The following is a 22,688-nucleotide window of genomic DNA, read 5'->3' as shown; positions in this document are numbered from 1 at the left end:
CATCAGCCTTAATAAATAACCCCCAGTCTTTGACTGCTCTGTCCATAATCCAAGAAACCTAACTGAGGCACAGTTCACACACACACGAAGGAACCAACGCCGATCGATCACACACTTCTAATTTAACCCTGTATGTAACCATAAGAAAAAATACAACCCTTTTCCGGAGTCTACCTGGCTCTTCAAAAGCCAAGAACGTACATATTGTCTTCAGTGTACATGAGCCTGAGGTCCGGCACACGCGCAATGACTTCTCCATCTTTAGTAAAGATCTGCGCAGGTGCCAGGAAAAGCCGGGTCCATGGACCTACAGACTGTATTTCTATGTGTTATCTTGGCCACGAACAGCTCTAAGAGGAGGCTATTTGGGACACTAAGACACGGGTCCATAAGGTAACCACCGGGCCCTGACCTTTAAAAATTTCTATCAAATTACAGTAAATGCCGTTTGGGATGTGAAAGCTGCAAAAACTGCTGAGTGTGACAGATCTGCTCCGAACATAAGACACAGGAAATTCCTAAGGCAAGCGTTTCGAATTAAGATTTAGAGCAGAAGTTCAATGACCTGGTACATCGCATTGTGTCATCGAAAAGTGCAAAAACCACTAACAAGAAGTAGTCAGTCTGCCGGTAACAGAGGCCATCGCAGTATTTACACGGGTGCCCCATGGTTAGGATAGGCCCCCTGCGTCCAATCACTGGGGGTCAGCACAGACTGAAATAAACCAACCAGACGACCCCGGAGAAAGCCAAATGCTCCACATATACCGTATGCACATCAATGTGTGGTGGAAGAAAATCTAAAGGAAACATCTGCTTGTTCCTGCATATACAGAGCACGCACACTTAAAGAAACACTAACCCTATACACTCACCGGCCACTTTATTAGGTACACCTGTCCAACTGCTCGTTAACACTTAATTTCTAATCAGCCAATCACATGGCGGCAACTCAGTGCATTTAGGAATGTAGACATGGTCAAGACAATCTCCTGCAGTTCAAACCGAGCATCAGTATGGGGAAGAAAGGTGATTTGAGTGCCTTTGAACGTGGCATGGTTGTTGGTGCCAGAAGGGCTGGTCTGAGTATTTCAGAAACTGCTGATCTACTGGGATTTTCACGCACAACCATCTCTAGGGTTTACAGAGAATGGTCCGAAAAAGAAAAAACATCCAGTGAGCGGCAGTTCTGTGGGCGGAAATGCGTTGTTGATGCCAGAGGAGAATGGCCAGACTGGTTCGAGCTGATAGAAAGGCAACAGTGACTCAAATAGCCACCCGTTACAACCAAGGTAGCCAGAAGAGCATCTCTGAACGCCGCACAGTACGTCCAACTTTGAGGCAGATGGGCTACAGCAGCAGAAGACCACACCGGGTGCCACTCCTTTCAGCTAAGAACAGGAAACTGAGGCTACAATTTGCACAAGCTCATCGAAATTGGACAATTGAAGATTGGAAAAACGTTGCCTGGTCTGATGAGTCTCGATTTCTGCTGCGACATTCGGATGGTAGGGTCAGAATTTGGCGTCAACAACATGAAAGCATGGATCCATCCTGCCTTGTATCAACGGTTCAGGCTGGTGGTGGTGGTGTCATGGTGTGGGGAATATTTTCTTGGCACTCTTTGGGCCCCTTGGTACCAATTGAGCATCGTTGCAACGCCAAAGCCTACCTGAGTATTGTTGCTGACCATGTCCATCCCTTTATGACCACAATGTACCCAACATCTGATGGCTACTTTCAGCAGGATAATGCGCCATGTCATAAAGTTGGAATCATCTCAGACTGCTTTCTTGAACATGACAATGAGTTCACTGTACTCCAATGGCCTCCACAGTCACCAGATCTCAATCCAATAGAGCATCTTTGGGATGTGGTGGAACGGGAGATTCGCATCATGGATGTGCAGCCGACAAATCTGCGGCAACTGTGTGATGCCATCATGTCAATATGGACCAAAATCTCTGAGGAATGCTTCCAGCACCTTGTTGTATCTATGCCACGAAGAATTGAGGCAGTTCTGAAGGCAAAAGGGGGTCCAACCCGTTACTAGCATGGTGTACCTAATAAAGTGGCCGGTGAGTGTAGATGAACAATAGTAAACCAGAGCTGTAGCTGTGTCACAGTGTGTCAGTCTGAAGTGATTTCTACAGGATCCTGACACTAACCCTATATTCACATGCACAGCGGAAACTGCCATCACATAGTAATGAATGTAAAGAGGGGCTATTCACATTTCTGAAATATTGATGGTACATTGAAATATAGGTCATGCTTTTTTGAGGGATCTGTGAAAAGGGCCGCCCTTTGGGTCCAAAGCAGACATGAAAAAAACAGTCCTCTGAATGCAGGCTAAAACCTTATTCCAGTGATGGCGAACCTTTTAAAGACAGTGCCCAAACTGCAACCCAAAACCCACTAATTTATCACAACGTGCCAACACGGCAATTTAACCATATTAATGTGCGGATCCACAATTGCACACAAATACAGACCTGAAAAATATGGTCATATGAATGGAGCTTTATAGAAGCTTTCTACTCCACTGTGACCCCCACACAGTATAATCAGCTCCACAGTGGCCCACACACAGTATAATTTGCAACACGGTGGCCCCCGCACAGTGTAATCTGCTCCACGGATGTGTGCCCAAAGAGGTTCACCATCACGGCCTTATTCACATTGTAAGCCAAAAAGTCCAGAACAGCGGAAGGGGCAACAGTATAATATACTAAGGAGACGACGCGGTCCTCAGGGTAGAGATACGGATTCATCCACATCATGTGTAGTTTTAGAGCCCACTACTCAAATAGCCAATGAAAAATAAACCCAAATATATTTAATGGCTTTATTCACATTTTTATTTTTTTATCTTTAATTTTTTTATTTTTTATTTTTTTACTTAAAGGGGTTGTCCCATCACAAGGATCCTATCTATACTGCTAGTTTATGTGGATTTAAGACTTTTCCTAAATGCATTGCGTTATCAAAACTGCTTTGTTTGGCCACTATCTTAATTTATTCACTTCATTGTTGCAGCTCTGAGATGTTTGTGTCTTTTAAGTAGCCGAGCTTCTCAGATAGGGGAGGTGAGAGCTCTGGGATTTCTGAGCTCTTATCAGTCGGTTTAATCTAATTTGGCTGATAAGGGCTGAGATAGGGAGTCCGTTACCTCTGTATGTAATGCAAACTGACTCAAATCCAGCTCTGCTACTTCAGCTTCACACTCTGGTAATTCATTTACAACCAATCCTGTTCAAGTGAAATCCCGCCCACCTATGTGCTGAGAAAAGCAGGAAGTGAAGAGAGCACAACAGCCTGCAGGTTAGTGAACAAGCATCATGGGAATACTCCTTTAACAAGCTCACGTTCCGTCGTTTATCATCCGTACTTCAGCAACATTACAAAAACGATATATTTCTTTTTTAGCGAGCCAAGAATATAGGACAATAACATGCAAAGTTAACACCAAAAGTGGAAAAAATATGTATCTGTATAGCCTGTTTGATAGAACAGTGTGAATGAGTCCTTAGCCTCACCTAGTACTAGAACAAAGCATTTACTGAACTTACAAATTTGGGGTGTAACCAGGTCGCCCCATCAAGCTGGTTAGGCCGATATAGGTCACTGTTATGACATACAATGACGTAACTATCAAAGGCTAATTTATACATATTTCACAATTGTATTAAAGTCATCTTGCAAAATTGCAAAATTGAACCACCCATAGGTCCGAGCTATTGAAATTAACAAATTTTGCCAGTTTTCACGGATCCTTCAAGTCTATAAGGGATCGGTGAAAATGGGGGGCCCGATGGATGTAAAATGGCTATGAGAAATATCCCTTTTTCAGGGACAATTTGCACCATGGTCATCAGGAGAGAGCCTGAGTGCACACAGAGTTTTTTGGTTCGGAACCTGAGGCGGGGGCCACCTCAGGTTCCGGACCAAAAAAAACGGGTAGCCGCGACTGAATGCCCATGCACTGCACCGGCTTCCAGTCGTGCACTCCGCTCCGCATTAGGCCCCATGAATGGGCCTAGTCGGGAGGAGGGAGCGTCTTCAGGCAGAATCACGAGGCGAATCGGCCTGAAGAATGAGCATGTCGCTTCTTTTTTTCCGGGAGTCGGAAGAAACAGCTCACGGAAAAAAGGACTGACCGGCTCCCATTGATTTCAACGAAATGCAACCAAGGGAGATAAGCACGTGATGGGAATTTATAGGTTTAGCTTTCAAGCAGTTCTCAGTTGTAATGTTTGGGTTAGAGGAGACACATGTACTGCACACTAAGGCCTTGTTTTCTTCCGCACTAGAGATCTGCAGTAATGTACCTGGGCCCGAAGGATACACAACAAGCTGGAAACTCCCAGGTGGTTATTAGACGTTTCCTTCCACCGCCCTCTAAGACAAGTACAGACATATTAGTCTTAGACATTCAGCGTACAGGAGACAATCTTACAGAGAGGATTAACACGGCATCCCCCGATTGTGTAACACGGAGAGTAATACGAGGTCTGCCAGTAACCAACCTCACTGCTTAGGAGATCCCAGTATGTAGGACAGTGCAGACAAGGATTTGGGGGACACAAGACACATTATAATGCAACGACTAACTCCACTTGGCTGGTAATAGGTATTGGGTTGTCATTTTTCCAAAGAAGCAGGAAACTTTATGACTCCGGTCTCAGTCAGTGTCTTACTAATAGCTGGCTCCACCTAGAAGGATTTACGGGTGTGTTTCAGATTAAGTAAATCCCAAAGTCAAACGGTCAAGCACTCGTGGAAACTAAGGCCATAATCTGGATAGAGGGCACCCTGTAATCTGGAACATCTGATATTTTGAACAGTCCAATTCCAATGGTTGGACAGGTCTGATCCTAGTATGCCCACTCCCATCCGATCGGTAACTCATTTTTTGGACACGGCTCGGTAACCAGCATTTAAGCCCCATACAGACGGCTGTAATTTTATCGGCATTTGCAAGACCTACATTTCTATGGGCCCATACATACGTCCATATTTTTTGTGGACGTTTGTCTAGGGCCATAGAAGGGGTTTGCACGTTATGAAGCATGTCCTATATTTGTCTACATTTGCAGCACAGACCAGTGTAGTGGATCTATACAAGTCATTTTGCATGGTCGTGTGCGCGTAGCCTTAGAAGTGCCTTAAGAGTGGCCTCAAGATTAAGAGGGTTAAATGCAGAAAACCCCTGTAGACCCAAGTGTGTTTTACTTCACTGTATACAAGAGCACATTATAGGGGATGGTCCACACAAGAAAAACTATTGTGCCTACCCACTATGCGGGTGTTTAAAGGGTTCTTATTTCCAACTTGGGATATGAATGTCGAGATGGGAATAACTGGCTTCAAGTCCCGACCACCAGGGAAGGATTTAGGGAAACTAGTGAGCAGCTATTTAGATAACTTCCATACAGGTGAAAAGGAGCCACAGAAACAGTGTAACACAGCAGAGCTATACTGTTTCTGTGGGTCCATACACCTCTATTGGAGTGAAGCCGGGTTCACACGGGGTATTTTGGTATTTTGATTTCAATGGGGGCCGGTCAATTCTTTTTTACAGGAGCGGTTTGTTCCGACTCCCGGAAAAAAGAACAGACGTGCTCATTCTTCAGTTGGAGTCGCCTCGTGACTCTGCCTGAAAACACTGCCTCCTCCCGACTAGGTCCATTCATGGGGCCTAATCCAGAGCGGAGTGCACGACTGGATGCTGGTGCACTGCACTGCACCGGCATCCAGTCGCAGCTACACGTATTTTGGACCGGAACCTGAGACGACCTCCGCCTCAGGTTCCAGTCCAAAAAACCCCGTGTGAACTTACCCTAAGAGTGCCCTCAAGATTAAGATGAGTAAATGCAGAAAACCACTTTAGACCCAAACCAAAAAGTCACTGTGTTTTACTTCACTGTATACAAAGGAACATTATAGGGGATGGGCCACATAAGAAAAACTATTTTTTTATGTGGGTGTTTAAAGGGCAATTTCTAACTTGGGATTTCAATGTCGAAATGGGAATAACTGGCTTCACGTCCCGACCACTAGGGAAGGATTTAGGGAAACAGGTGAGCAGTGCTTTGTACTATTCCTATAACTCCCATAGAGGTGAAAGGGAGCCACAGAAACAGTGTAACACAGCAGAGCTATACTGTTTCTGTGGGTTCATTCACTTCTATGGGAGTTATAGGAATAGTACAAAGCACTGACGCTTGTCTGCTTCTGTACGTCACACCTCGGTGACCAAGACTTATGACCAGTTATTCTTGTCTTGGTACAATTTTCTGAGATTTTTTTTTTTCGTCTGACAGCTAGGACCCCCCAGAGGTCACGAGAACAATGGAGCACTAAGGATGCACTAACACATGGAGATAGCCAAGTACAATGCTTGGCTATCTCAGAGAGTAAATGCGGAGGTATTGTGTATGCTTCACCGCTGCTCCAGTCAAAAGGGGGGCACAGGACACCAGTAACTTGTGGATAAGTCATAAATGTTTATTTGTGGACCAACCCATTTAAAGTTCCCAACCTCTGAGTTGAACAGAGGGCTAATACGGGACCCACAGCAATGTAGTCAGCCCTATCGTACCGCCATATTTCGTGCAAAGTTCCCCAGAAAGAAAATACAGGTTATAATACGGGCCATTGATTCAAGAGGAACCTTGGGGCACCACATGGCGATACTTGGACAGCCTACAACTCCACAGAGAGTCTTTGTATCGTCGTACAGGCTTCATAAAACCCTCATTCACGTAGTATGAAGCTGCATCCATCTCCTCCCTATACTGCAGACGTCAGTGGCTCCAGAGATGTGGTAACATCTGGCCCGTCATACACCAGCCGCCCACAAAAGCAGAAGTGCGATGGCACAACTATGTCCTAACCAATTTGTAATTCTAAAAAGGTTTAACATCATTTCCAGTAAGGTCGAGTTCACATGTGTGCTGGCATTTCAGGTTTTTTGTTCACCATGGAGTCTGTAATCCTAAAGGGAGAAATAGTGCTGCACGCTGTGCAATTCTTACCGTCTAATATGAGGCTATTGACGGGGCATCTGATGTAGATATAACGCAGCAATTACCGCTTTCTCCGACCACAATGGAGTCCATTGGGTTTCACCGTGGAGACTGTAATTTTGATGGGAGAAATATTGCTGCACGCTGTGCAATTCTTGTCATCTTCTATGAGGCTATTGACAGAGTGTCTGATGTAGATGACGCTTAGTCTTTACCGTTTTATCGCATATCGCAGTCGTTTGGGTCCCCCAGACATATTTTAGGTTCTGTTGCTTTATGTGGCTTGGTAATATGTTCACACACAGAACGTATATAAGAAGCGCAGCACATTTGTGGGTGCCCTTTATGTAAAGTCCATATAGAGGTTACATTGATGTAATGTCACCCATCACAAAACCACCTGCACCGGCCAATCCCAGAGTAGGGGGGCGTGTCTTAGACTACCAAAGCTCACATAGTGAAGGACAGTCTGAGAAAATGGAGACAACTGTAGATAAATGAAGAAGGGGACGGGAACTGGTGAATCCAGGGACTGAATAGGAAGCGCAGGGACTTACACTATTCATTCTCCATGTTATGCTAATATCCTATGGATTGCTGGAGGATTTCTTCACCTGCTGCCAGACCATGATATATGGCCACCGAGTAAACAAAACGCTGCAGCGTTGTTTATACAGAAACATCCGGACTCTCAATATAAAAGGCATAAAATTGTTATAAACATCTTTGGCCATATACACCATATTAAGTGAGCGCTAAGTACATGAGGTAAGTTATATACACCGTATTAGGTGAGTGCTATGTACATGAGGTAAGTGGTATACACCGTATTGGGGAGTGCCATGTACATGAGGTAAGTGGTATACACCGTATTAGGTGAGTGCTATGTTCATGAGGTAAGTGGTATACACCGTATTAGGTGAGTGTTATGTTCATGAGGTAAGTGGTATACACCGTACTGGGTGAGCGCTATGTACATGGTGGTATACACCGTATTAGGTGAGTGCTATACACCATATTGGGTGAGCACTATGTACATGAGGTAAGTAGTATACACCGTATTGGGGAGTGCCATGTACATGAAGTAAGTGGTAGACACCGTATTAGGAGAGTGCTATGTACATGAGGTAAGTGGTATACACCATACTGGGTGAGTGCTATGTACATGAGGCGAGTGGTATACACCGTACTGGGTGAGTGCTATGTACATGAGGCGAGTGGTATACACCGTACTGGGTGAGTGCTATGTACATGAGGAAAGTTGTATACACCGTACTAGGTAATCGCTATATACATGAGGAAAGTTGTATACACCGTACCGGCTAAATTGGTACAAGCTATTCAGCCAGTTCAGTTTCTGGAAAAGCTGGGTGACCACTAAACATAATAGATAAAAATAAATATACCTTGATGTATACACGCAATATTTTTATCGACTTGTAAATTCATACACCTTCCTATATATACCACCGCTGCGGCCGCTTGTATCCATGTATAAGGTTAGGGGTACACGATGAATGTAGTCACACTATGCCAAGTCTCTCAGGTGACAAAACCCTAGGGGGGGGTCCTGCAATTACAGGCCAAGCTCATGGCATATAAGGCAGGTCACAAGTGACTTGTGGTGAGGTCCATGATGGCAGACTCGTGTGCAACAACAGGTTCAGATTTTTCTGGTGACAGTGGTGTTGCGACACTCGGCCTCCTGCTGTGACCACAACGTGCCCACGCAGACAATGACTAGATGCAATGCCATAATAGCATACTGCAATCTCTCTGCTCCCGAGTAGTCCTAGAGCTGACCTACATAAAGTTACTGAGAAAAACGGAAATTTTTTGCAAAACCGAAGTAAAGTGATGCAGTTTTTGCAAGAGCTAGGTCATTTTGACAAATTTGTGGTAATCACAAACAACAACAAAAAAGTAATCTGACTGCATGGTGTGAACGTACCCCTACAAAATACCACAATTTGAAAAAAAAAAAATTTTTTAGCACTATTGGAGAAAACCTATTTGACGGACAAAACAACCAAAAATATAAAACAAAAAAAAAGAGGAAGAAAAAAAAATAGGCTGGATGAGGGGAAAAAAATAAATTATGAAACCAGTTTATTTCCGTCACCAGTCATTTACTGATCGTGACGTCAAGAACAATCCCTGCTAGAGCGACGCGTTCTCTAACCGATCATTAATTGTTGACTGCTTGGCTGAGGATCAATCGGTTGCAGATTACACATCACAAAATAGATCATCTGTGCTTGGCGAAATTATAGACCATATGGCACATCAAGGGTTAAAAGTGTGGGTGTTTGAGCCCATAGACATATATATATATATATATATATATATATATATATATATATATATATATATATATATATGTATATACACACACACACACCATACAGGAAATATAAAGAACATATACAGGTAATTTATAATTATCTATAGGCAACATAAACAGTGTGCGAATAATATATATCAACACATGTATACATACAATGTAATACCAAGGACGTGTACAGGTAATATATACTGAGTACAGGTAGTATATAGTATACAAGTAATATATACTGTGTACATGTAGTATATAGTATACATGTAATATATACTGAGTACAGGTAGTATATAGTATACAGGTAATATATACTGTGTAGAGGTAGTATATAGTATACAGGTAATATATACTGTGTACAGGTAGTATATAGTATACAGGTAGTATATACTGTGTACAAGTAATATAGAACATCTACAGGTAGTATGTACTGTGTACAGGTAGTATATAGGTAGTATATAAAGTATACAGGTAGTATATAACATGAACAGGTATTATTTACTACCTGTAGATGTTATATACTAACTGTACACAGCATATACTACCTGTACACAGTATATACTGTGTACAGGTAGTATATACAGGTAGTATATACTGTGTATAGGTAGTATATACTGTGTATAGGTAGTATATAGTATACAGGTAGTATATACTGTGTACAGGTAGTATATACAGGTAGTATATACTGTGTACAGGTAGTATATACAGGTAGTATATACTGTGTATAGGTAGTATATAGTATACAGGTAGTATATACTGTGTACAGCTAGTATATACTGTGTACAGCTAGTATATACCGTGTACAGGTGATACACCTCCATACAATTCCCAATTGCACCATCTCTCACCACTCACCATCTGTATTGAGCACCATCCTGCCGGCTAGGTGTTGTGGGGCTCCTGCAGACACTGCGGCTCCGCTAACTAGGACTTAGTGTAATGACAGCTGCTGCAAGTCCCGGCAGGGCGAGGAGGCGGGGCCGGGCGTACACGTCAGCCCGGGGGGAGGGTGAAGCTGTCACACCCTGAGCCTGTCACCCGCACCGCTTAACCCCTGCAGGTCTGGACGTGGCCTGTGACGTACAGGAGGGGGAGGAGCCTCGCTGTAACACCTGAGCGCCGGGTATATAAAGCGCTGTGAGCGGAGAGAATCCCACAGACTGGACTGCGGCCCGGAACCGTGAGATATAGGCGGGAAACATAGGTAGTTGTGACAGGAAGCCATAGGCCTGTGACAGGAATGGTGCTAGTAGGCTTCAGATATTGAGCTGCACCCACACTGTGGTGAGAGACATCCTTCCTGTATGGACCATAGACTGAGCTGTCAGGAAACTGAGAGAAACCGCAAGCCCTACACTATGGCATATAGAATAGTGTTGTTATATGGCGGTACGAAACACCGCCATGCCCTACATTAGACTATAGAATAGTGGCGTTATATGGCGGTACAAAACATCTCCAGGCCCTACACTATGCCATATAGAATAGTGGCGTTATATCGCAGTACGAAACGTCGCCATGCCTTACATTACATTGTATAGAATAGTGGCGTTATATTGCGGTACGAAACATCTCCAGGCCCTACACTAGACCGTATAGAATAGTGGCGTTATATCACAGTACGAAACACCGCCATGCCCTACACTACACTGTATAGAATAGTGGCGTTATATCGCAGTATGAAACACCGCCATGCCCTACACTAGACCGTATAGATTAGTGGCGTTATATCACGGTACAAAACATCTACAGGCCCTACACTATACCGTATAGATTAGTGGCGTTATATTGCAGTACGAAACACCGCCATGCCCTACACTAGACTGTATAGAATAGTGGCGTTATATGACGGTACGAAACATCTCCAGGCCCTACACTAGACTGTATAGAATAGTAGCATTATATCGCGGTACGAAACACCGCCATGCCTGACACTAGACCATATAGATTAGTGGCGTTATATCACGGTACGAAACACCGCCAGGCCCCACAGAACATATTGTAATGGAGAAATTCGGGGATCTGTGTGGGCAGGTGCAGCTATCAGGAGTGCGGAGGTTGTAATCTCTGCCCGTCCCTGGAGCCTGAGGGGGCCCAAAATCTACGTTAGGGTGCATTCACACTACGTATACTGAAGCTTATTCTGAACGTAAAACACGTTCAGAATAAGCGGCGTATAAAGCAGCTCCATTCATTTCTATGGGAGCCGGCATACAAGCACTCCCCATAGAAATGAATGGGCTGCTTCTTTCAGTACGAGCAGTCCCATTGAAGTGAATGGGAAGTGCCGGCGTGTACGGCTCGGTATGAGCAGAGCTTGCCGTATACGCCGGCACTTCCCATTCACTTCAATGGGACTGCTTGTACTGAAAGAAGCAGCTCATTCATTTCTATGGGGAGCGCTCGTATGCCGGCTCCCATAGAAATGAATGGAGCTGCTTTATACGCCGCTTATTCTGAACGTGTTTTACGTTCAGAATAAGCTTCATTATACGTAGTGTGAATGCACCCTTATAAGAAAACAGCAATATTACAAATGGCTCATGATGAATGGGGGCCCCGTTACAGATTTTGCATTGGGGCTTCAACTTGCGCGTCTGGTTTTAGGGTATATTCGGATATGTTTGGGTAGCTATGGTTGGCATATGTGCCAGGGAAGTTCCTGGTGTGTATGATAAACATAGTCACGGTATTTACCTGATGGAAGCCAAGAGGGGGCCCCTCTGAACTTTTCAGGATGGTGGTCGGGAATAGTTCTTGTTTCGGCAATAGATAGTCTAGGAAAGAGGTTAGATAGGAGCATTTGTGAGGGGCAGGCTTGTGCCACACTATTTTTAACAATATTATTCCCCACATGCTTAATCGGATTTAGACCTGGAAAATTTGATTAAGATTTTTGACCTTTGTGAAGGTCACTCACATCCTTAGACTTGCTCCTTTTTCCTGCTTTTCCACTCATCAAGAATTGATCATTTACTTGCCATCTGATACATCTCCTCATTTGACAAACACCATTGTCGGAAGGCAATTAAAACATTGTTCCAAGACCCCGTATAAAAGGGGAAGGCCACAGCGTTTGGGTGAGTGGTGCAGCCTCATCATACAGCGCCATACTTTGTATAGTGGCTGTGTTTGGTATTGCAGCTAAGCCCCATTCACTTGAATGGAACTGAGAGGTGGCTAAATGAACATGATGTCACTGACTGGTCATTTTGATCTGTATATCAGGGGTGGATACGGGGGGGAGGGGGTGACCCAGACCTATCAGATATGTTTTTCATGGAAAGGTAATGACGCTGTCGTCCGTTTAACAGATTATTATAATTTACTCCAGATAATGGTAAAAATTATACCGCAAATCTACGCCTACGGATAGCAGGTGTTCAGTTACTCTTGTGGCACATGGCCAGGAAGTGATGCCACAAATTTATCCACAGGCCGGATCATTTTGGCAGATTTACCAGGGTATGAAATATTCATCTCAGTATTTTCCTGCACTTCACTGCAGTCTTTGCTATTTTTGTGGTTAGAAAACGCAGCGACCAGACATTATTATAAAGCCAGTAGTCACATAGGCATGAAATATAGGCATATCATGAAATAAGGTGGTGTCAGATACAATACCAAAAACTCAAAGATAGTGTAACATTAAAGGGGATGTCCAGGATAACCTGTTTTTGGTAAAGAGACCGGGGAAGGTGAAAAATAAAAACACATACTCATCTGTCCCCGGTGTCTCCCACCACAGTCCAGTGCTGCTGGTTCTCCAGGGTCTTGTTTTGGCAAAACAACCCCGGAGCAGCAGGACCCAAACGCGGCGGGAGACACCGGGGACAGGTGAGTAGGGTTGTTGTTTTTAATTGGATTGGGTCTCCGTTTTTCGAGTCCCCAAGTGGACCTGAAGAAAGCAAACCCAAACGCAGGCGTGGACTCGTCTGATGACCTCCGACAACAGGAGGGTTGGAGTTCTCCATTTCAATGCTATATAAATTCTAGCATGCATATATTGACATAGTTTAAAGAAAGCATAATGAGACCCTGGTGGCTTAAAGGGCTTGTGCCACTATGGCAGGAGAGGGGATAAGTGTCCCCCAATGATCAGGAGAATGAGGAAATGAAAGTCCCCCTAAGGTCTCCTTGTAAATGGAGCACCAGTGCGCTTGTCTGACCGGCGCGTCATTCACTTCTATAGGGCTGCTGGCACATTACAGTGAATACAGCGCTAGTCACACAAGTGCACTGATGATCCAATTACAAGGGGGACTTTTGGGCCACTGTCTTCCTGATTATTGGGGAAATTGGAGGATATAGGACCATATAAGTCCTTTGTTAGTTTCCTAGTGAATACAAGATTTTGACGAGAGCGGCCTCTCATCCTCTCTGCAGCAGCTGAGGTGTGCTATGATATTTAGCACACACTAAGAATCGACTCTGTGATGCACACTGCAGCTGCAGCTGCTGAAGAACCTCTTTATAAAGTGAGCATACCATTGTTACCTATACTGACATAAATAAAATAACCTGCCACTTACTTTTTAGAGACCCCACATCTTGCAGCTCACTTGGAGATCCCGGGCCACTCCGCACATTCCGCTGTTTCTTTACCAATTACAGCAGAGTCGGACAAATACCCGCCGGCCGATGGCTATTTGTTTTTCACATTGCTGTAAGATTCTGGGCACAATTACCAGTCTGCAGATCAGCAGAGAATGTGAAACTGTGAATCTTTGTCCCCTGAATGAGGAAGGATAAAATCTTAATGAACAGATTCACACGCTTTGTCTCATTATGAAAGTAGGGTTGAATGTTTTTGCCACGTCAGTTCAGTTTTTTGGTGCTAAAGGGATTTTTTGGGGTGGATTTTCAATATGTCAGTGGTTTGACCGGCAGTGGTCTGACCTCTAGGACTGGACTACAGTGAGCAGAATGATGAAGACCGTCTGTGGAGCATAGCCGCCTCTTCACTGCACTACCTGTAGGCCGGGTATTAAGCTAAGCCTGGCTTAACCCCCAATATTGGAGGAAATTTACTAATCCTTCAGCTTTCTAGTGTAGATTGGTGTAAACGTGGCACATCCTTCCTGTTATGCCCACTCGCCACTTTTACAGCACAGAGAGGCCTTGACCTGATAAATTTACGATAACTGGTGTAAATTATACCTGAAATCTACTCAAGTTCGTGAATGGCGCACAGGAGCGTGACTGTACTAAGAGGTTGGAGCGTCTTAATAATCAATAGGTGCAGCGCGATTAATCCGATATTTTACCTTATCTACGATTAATGGCGGTTATTTAGGTCACACCCCTTATAAACCACACCTCTTTTACAGTATGACTATGCATAGGGTGATTTATCTCATGAGGTTCGCTCAATGGTTTCGTTTGGAACAAACACGGCCAAACTGAAATTACTTTTAAGTGAACAACTTCTTTTACTTGTAACAGTGTGTCATACCCCCCAAAACTAACAAAAATCCTATCTAGGATGATACTTCACCCACATAAAGAGTAACATCACAAAAAGTAATAAATCATGAAGAATTATATTTTATAAGCACCAAAAGAACCCGGATAACACACTGAACTTGCCCACAGTCGGCTGCAAGGGGCCTTATAGTAAGCTGTTACACAATGTATGTTACTTAATACACAATAGAGAATATTAGGGTAGTATATTTACAGTCCTATGAAAAAGTTTGGGCACCCCTATTAATCTTAATCATTTTTAGTTCTAAATATTTTGGGTTTTGCAGCAGCCATTTCAGTTTGATACATCTAATAACTGATGGACACAGTAATATTTCAGGATAGAAATGAGGTTTATTGTACTAACAGAAAATGTGCAATATGCATTAAACCAAAATTTGACCGGTGCAAAAGTATGGGCACCTCAACAGAAAAGTGACATTAATATTTAGTAGATCCTCCTTTTGCCTCTAGTCGCTTCCTGTAGCTTTTAATCAGATCCTGGATGAAGGGATTTTGGACCATTCCCCTTTACAAAACAATTCCAGTTCAGGTAAGTTTGATGGTCGCCGAGCATGGACAGCCCGCTTCCAATCATCCCACAGATGTTCAATGATATTCAGGTCTGGGGACTGGGATGGCCATTCCAGAACATTGTAATTGTTCCTCTGCATGAAAGCCTGAGTCGATATCCACCTCCAGCCCCAATGTCCATTTTGCCCCTGCAGAGGGCAGTGAGGTGTCCAGGTATATAAGGGCCCAAACGCATGATGTTTGTGATGTTAATCTTTCTATGGGTGTAGTATCATCCTAGATAGGATTTTTGAATCTGCTATTATTATACTCTGGGGATTGTGGGCCAAGAGGAGGTGACAAACATAAAAAAAACAGTTACTTACCTCTCCTGGGCTCTGGTGAGACTCCCTGCTGTCTTCTGACCGATGTCAGGGATCACTTTGGCCTGTGATTGTCTCAGTGCCACGTGGCGTTATGGTGCATAGATGTGAGCGCCGCAACACCGTGAATCACAGGCCTAAGCGGTCCCTGAAGAGCCAAAGGCAACAGGGGGTCGCACCAGAACCCAGGAGAGGTAACAGTGGTTTTTATGTTTGGTCTTCGGCTCTTCAGGGAACGCTTAGGCCTGTGATTCACGGTGTTGCGGCGCTTACATGTATGCACCATAACGCCATGTGGCACTGAGAGACAGTCACAGGCCTGATGAGACGATACTGGATGCAGTAATATTAATGTTACATCTTCTACAAAGAGGTAGTTAAACATTTACAATGGCTGAAAAACAAGAATGTGCCGATGATCATAATCAGATATTAATGTGTTTATAGATCCTCTCTCTGAGTCACCGGCTACTTAATCCTCATAGGGGAAGGAAACTTTGTACCTGCACAATAATGGCCAGGTCAACAAGACGTATACTTACCAGGACATATCGCACTGTGATAGACATGCAGTGAGATATGACACCAATAAGATCCCAATGGGCAAAAAAAGCAACATGTATTAAAACTTTTTTTCTTTTTTGGAAATATCAAGGTATATTGTGCTATTCCATACCCCTCCCCAGTGGTGAACCTAGCCTGAGGCTGCCTGAGGCGGACGACAGAAAGGCAGCGCACTGTCGGCTTTCACGATCCGGGTGAAGAGCTATCAATGCCGGTACCGTAGCTCTTCACCGTCAGAAGGGTGTTCCTAACAGTCAGTCAGGAACGCCCTTCTTCACAGCAGCGCCTATAGCGCTGTACTGTGAGAGTATGGAGGAACGCCCCTCCCTCTCCTCACAGTATGTGTCTATAGACGAGCACTATCAGGAGGGGAGGGGGCCCTTCTGACTGTGAAGAGCGACAGTACCGGCACCAATAGCCCTTCATCTGGGGCACAGATCGTGAAAGCCAACAGTGCACTGAATTCACTTTACCGTTCATCCGGGGATCCAGCGAAGAGTCTCCATTTGGACCTTTGACCTTTGTTGACATAAGACCCGCACATGTGTGATACAGCGAGTCACTGGTGCAGCTCCGTGTGAACATGGACTCACTACCACTGTCTGCATCACCGGGCCACAGGTCAGGAACATCGGGGAACCAAATAGAGACTCTTTCCTGGGTCTCCGGCTGAACGGAGAGAGGTGAGGACAGTGTTTGTCAGGACTTATGAACTGGATCATCCCTTTAACATCCCCTTTGTCAATGTCCACTTAGTTCTGGCAGGATTGGACTACTCCGTATTGGAATTCTTTTTTTTCCCTAAAGTGAACTAAATCTCAACTTTTTTGAGAGTAAATCTATTTGTTACCTGGTCGTTGACATACAGTGTGTGCAGAAGTTTTAGGCAGGTGTAGACAAAAATGTTATGGGTATAGGTTTCCGTTTGGGGGGTCCCTAACTGGACTCCCCGAACGCAGATGTGGGCCTAATTTTACTACCTGATATAGCACTAGTAACTTCTATGTGCTGTATAATGCCAAATAAAATGATTTGTATGTAATACTAAGGTTATAGAAATGTATAGCATAACATCGAGGGTTACAGAAGAATCTAGGCACAAAATAATCAGAAGGTGTAGTAATAGGACAACGAGTAAGGAGGACGCCTCGTATGGTGCGGGGTGACTGCAGGTTATGTGGATTTGGGGTTTTTAAGTTAAAGATTTAGTAGTTAGTTTGTCAGGAGGGGAGGTGTGAGGATGGGTGGAGCGGAGAGCCTGGTGTCTGGAGATTACAGCTCTGAAGGGCGAATTCTAAACTGAAACATGGGAGGAGGAGGAGACGGGGATATTTACAAGGACTATATGGCTGCACAGGAGGTGGTCAGTCTGGTTAACTCATGACTGGAAGAGGAGAAGATACAAGAAATGTTTGACTTGAAGGAAGCAAGAAGCAGTTAGAGGGGATGTCCAGGTCAAAGAAGGAGATATATGGACCAATGTAAACAATAAAGAGGCCGAGGAGTTCAATGAAGAGCGCTAAATAAGTAATTGTTGTAGGGCTAAGAGTGAGACCTACAGATCTGATATTAACTTATTCCAATGATAGGCCATTAATAATCAGATTCAGGAGAATCCCTTTCATGGAAGTGCGCTCTGAACCGTCTAGGAGTAGTTGTCTAAAATATCTTGGATATGCGGTCTGGAAAGTCTTGGATTTGTGGTTTGAATAGTCTTTGATGTGCGACCTGAAAGGGGCGATCATGTATGTGCAGTCTGATGGTTCTGGGCCAAAAAACCCCGTGTGAACCCGGCCTTAGAACGTTAAAAGAATCTGGAGGACATTGATACCTACATGTATAAATGATCTGGTCCAAACAGTATTTTTTTCTGCTGTCATTTTATAGATGATATTACGTTACTGATCAGTCTTAGGCTACAGGTATAGATGAAGGAGAGGAGTCCAGTGAGAGAGCTAATAAAAGAACTTTCCCGATCTGAGACTTTTAGGCTGGGGCCCCACGGGACGTAAACGCCGCAATTTGCCTGCAGCGGAGATGCTGCAGGAAAAATCGGAGCGTTGTACAGTGCAGGCAAAGTGGAATGCGAATCATGCGAATCCCATCTCCACTTTGTGGAAAAGACTGCAGCACGGACACGCTGCGATTTGCAAAGCCGTTGCAGCTTTGCAAATCGCAGCATGTCAATTATTTCTACGGAAACGCCAGCGGCTTTCCCGTAGATATAATGGGAAGAGAAAGTCCATGGAGGAAAACTCTGTGAACTTTCTCTTCAAAGCGCTGCGGAAAGAACTGCAATGCAATCACGCCGCGGTTCTTCCTGCAGCGCTTTATCACTGCGTTTACGGCCCGTGGGGCCTTAGCCTTAGGTACAAATAATGTTACTTACACAGGACTAGAGATGAGCGAACACTGTTCGGATCAGCCGATCCGAACAGCACGCACCCATAGAAATGAATGGAAGCACCTGTGACGCCGGCCGGCCGCCGGTAAAGTCAGCGTCACAGGTGCTTCCATTCATTTCTATGGGTGCGTGCTGTTCGGATCGGCTGATCCGAACAGTGTTCGCTCATCTCTATAAAGGACCCATTCCCGGCCCAGCTGGGCATTCACTGCTACATACACTGACCCCTAGCCTAATTATTATTGTTACTCACACAGGCCGCACTGCAAAGCCACAAGTGTTTTATAAATTTGGGTAAAACCAGTAAAACTGGTTGATAACAAATATATCATATTTAAAAAATGCACCATGAAAATATGGTCCAGGTTTTTCGCTATGACTATATAAGAGTGGCATGTTACAGCGCCATCTACTGGATATTTCAAAGATGTACATTAGAGTGCGAATTCAGGGTTAGGAGATTGATATATTAAAAATAAATAATTGAATTCAAAGAATTGACACTATCGAATGCCTATCCCTAGAACAGGTCATCCATATCAGATCGATGGGTGTCCAACACTGCTCCAAATGCTCCCGTTCTGGTACGTACAAAACTACGAACAGGATTCTTAGCTTACGACAGTGCCAACTAATGAAAGAATAAAAAATAAATAAAAATATACAAAAAAAAAACCCCAACAAGGCGAGGTGTGTAAAGTTGAATATTTATTGGTATTTTTACAGATGTGCTGTGGTACAGTATGTGGAGTACACAGGAGGAGGGGGATCCACTGGAGGGACAGTCGGGTAAGTTACAATCCCTGTACAATTGTGCAATACAAAACACTGAAAACATGAGCGAGTCTCCCTTTGATGAATAAAGGGCAGATTATATTATATATTATATCTGTTCAGGATTTATTATTCACATCCTTAAAAAAAACCAAAACTTAGTGGTTCTTGTCATAAAGCTGAAAGGGAAAATCCAAGAAGTCAGAGGAAATCTTCAAATCTGTGGACGTCTTAGTATTGTTAAATGTATAAGCTAATAAAATCTGGCTGAGGCCGACTATCAAATGCAACGGGACCGAGCCAATCCTCCATCTTACCCCACCTGGTTTATGATCTACGGCACCATAGACGCCAGATCTAGAGTTTACTCACCAGCACTACAAGTCACAGCAACCTTTACAGTCTGAAGGCAGGCGGGTCAGTGCTATGAAGGCCAATACTATCACCAGTCTGTAAGACTGTCAAAGCGGTTGACCAGGGTATAGATTGCTGTAGCCTCTTCACTACTGACCAAAGCACAGCACCACACATTCTATAGTGGCTGCGCCTGGTACTGCAGCTCGGTCCTATTCATTTTACTGGAACTGAGCTGCGACATGACCATTGGCCTGAGAAGACTTGGTGGAGCCAAGATCATAGTCCCAGCTGATATGGAAAATATATATAATCAACAGACTCAAAATGCAGAATAAAATAAGTTGCCACATTTCCCTTCCTGATCCTCTGACGGTACCCGGTCCCTTGCCAGTGTCCACTTCCTGGTCTGCCTTGACACAAAGAAAATGGCTGACAACTCCGCAAACCAGAGGCCGATGTGCTGACTAGAGATGAGCAAATACTATTCGAAACTCTAGTTTCAAATACCTTGCTCCCATAGGAAAGAATGGGAGCGGGCGAACTGCAAAGGGGTAAGCGCCGGCGCACGGACGCTCCCATTCATTCCTATGGAGCGAGGTATTTGAAACTAGAGTTTCGAATAGTATTCACTCCTCTCTAGTGCTGACCTCCACCACCACCATCTGAGTGGCATTTTCTGTGTATCATACACAGTAGAAACCTGGCAGGGGCAGCGGGGACTTGGGGGGGCGATGGTGAGACACAACTTTCTGAAATGTTTTTGACGCATTCTGAGCCTGATGTCTGAAAAAAAATAAATAATCAAAACAAAAAGATCTAACACCCATATGGCAGCCTGGATAGTGGTGTGACGCTTCCTAGCTCTGCCGCTGCCTTCTACTAGTGACCTGCTCCATTCAACCCCTCTAGGCCGAGGCCCCACGTTGCGGAAACGCAGCTTTTTTTGTTGCAGATTTTGCTATGGTTTTCGGAGCCAAAGCCAAAAATGGTTACAAAAGGAATGGGAAATATATAGGAAGTTCTTATACTTCTTACCTTTTGCTCAATCCACTCTTGGCCTTGGCGCAAAAAAAACACAACAAAAAAAAGCTGTCATTTCCGCCGGGGCCCCACGGGGCGTAAACAGCGCAATTTGCCCGCAGCGGAGACGATGCGGGAAAAATTGCGGCGTTTTACAGTGCAGGCAAAGTGGATGGGATTCATGCGAATCTCATCCCCACTTTGCGGAAAAGATCGCAGCATGTCAATTATATCTACGGAAACACCAGCAGCTTTCCCGTAGATATAATGTTAAGAGAAAGTCCGCGGAGGAAAACTCTTAACTTTCTCTTAAAAGCGCTGCGGAAAGAACCGCAATGTGTTCACGCAGCGGTTCTTTCCACAGCGCTATAGCGCTGCGATTATGCCCATGGGGCCTTAGCCTTAAAGGTTTTTTTTTTTTTTCAGAGCGGTCAGGGCGCAGTACAAACATGCTCACTGTATTGCAGACGGTCCCCTGACGCCCTGATGATTTGCTTTGTAGAGTGCAGGCAGGGCTAGTAGTCTCATTCCCGTCTCCTCTGCTAATGCTCCGCCTCTCGGTCACATGACCAGCTCTGCTCTATTCTATGGCAGCTGGAGTAGAGCAGAGTTGGCAGCAGAATGAGACAGATACTAAACCTTGAGTGCACATACTCACTAATATATATATTTATAGAGATATCTATCGATTTCTATAGATAGATATATTACATATATACACACACACACTCCAGTCATTGTAGCACAGGTATATAGACAGAATACTCCTCATAGTCTAGGATCGGCTCCTCCCACATTTAACAATTTTCATTATTTAAATTTCATATTAAATTTTCCATCATTTTTATATTAATTTTTTTTACATGTATAAAGTATTTTTTTTTTTTAATAATATAGTAGAATAGAATGATATATTAAGGTTTCTAATGTCTAAAAAGGAATCCATATTCTTCCTAATACATCCAATATTCGCTTACAATATCTATGATATGATATGTACACTGAAGATGCAGTGTAGCAGCAGATACAATACCATTCTCAAATAGTTCTGGTGGGGTCCGACACCTGGGAGAGAACGCATTCGGGTAAGCAACGTGGTCTCTTCTTTCAATACAAAGCACAGTGTCGTCTATTACATAGTGGCGGTGCTTGGTATTGCATTTCAGTCCCATTCACTTGAATAGGACTGAGCTGCATCTGTACCACGTGACCAAAGAATGTGATGTCACTGGCAAAGGGAAGAGGCCGCAATGCTAATAAGAGCTGATCGGTGGGGGTCCCAGGTGTGTAATCCCCACCAAGCTAATGATGACATGACATATAAGGATAGGTTGTTAATATTTGAATGCTGGAAAGCTCCTTTAAGGCTCGTCTTACGAAGATAACATCTTTATAAAACAGCCACACAGTCAGCTTACAAATAGGGGTCCGGCTCATGGAACCACCAATGATCAGCCATTATTATTATTAAAGGAATCCTATCATTGGATACCCTTTTTCTCTCGATAACACGTAGGAATAGCCTTAAGAAAGGTTATTCTTCTCCTACCTTTAGATGTCTTCTCCACGCCACCGTTCTGTAGAAATCCCGGTTTTCGTCTGTATGCAAATGAGTTCTCTCATAGCACTGGGGGCGTCCCCAATGCTGCGAGAGAACTCTCCAGCGCCACCTCCGTCTTCTTCCATCCTGGTTTTCAATCTTCTAGGCCTTGGGCAGAGCTGACTGCACATGCCCGGGCCACAAGAAAATGGCCGCTTACACCAACATACTGTGTAAGCCATTTTCTTGAGGCCCGGGCATGCGCAGTCAGCTCTGCCCAAGGCCTAGAAGATTGAAAACC

General features: G+C 44.2%; 1 protein-coding gene and 1 long non-coding RNA gene across 2 annotated transcripts in view; one reads left to right on the top strand and one right to left on the bottom strand.

The window, feature by feature from the left end:
* Positions 1-10,307, bottom strand: part of LOC142210341 (cytohesin-1) — a 33,742-nt gene extending 23,435 nt beyond the window's left edge. Inside the window, exon 1 of the mRNA XM_075279420.1 lies at positions 10,222-10,307. Coding sequence (XP_075135521.1) covers positions 10,222-10,240 — 19 coding nt within the window. The 5' untranslated portion in view covers positions 10,241-10,307. The remainder of the gene's footprint in view (positions 1-10,221) is intronic.
* LOC142209288 (uncharacterized) lies at positions 7,812-8,335 on the top strand. The gene is made up of 3 exons (XR_012716939.1): positions 7,812-7,842; positions 7,885-8,014; positions 8,117-8,335. It is a non-coding gene; the product is annotated as an uncharacterized LOC142209288 (long non-coding RNA).
* Positions 10,308-22,688: the final 12,381 nt, after the last annotated feature.

The sequence above is a fragment of the Leptodactylus fuscus genome, chromosome 6, assembly GCF_031893055.1.
Source record: "Leptodactylus fuscus isolate aLepFus1 chromosome 6, aLepFus1.hap2, whole genome shotgun sequence".
Lineage (NCBI taxonomy): Eukaryota > Metazoa > Chordata > Amphibia > Anura > Leptodactylidae > Leptodactylus > Leptodactylus fuscus.
Note: the sequence above shows the minus strand (reverse complement) of the source record. Positions and strands in the feature narration are given on the sequence as shown.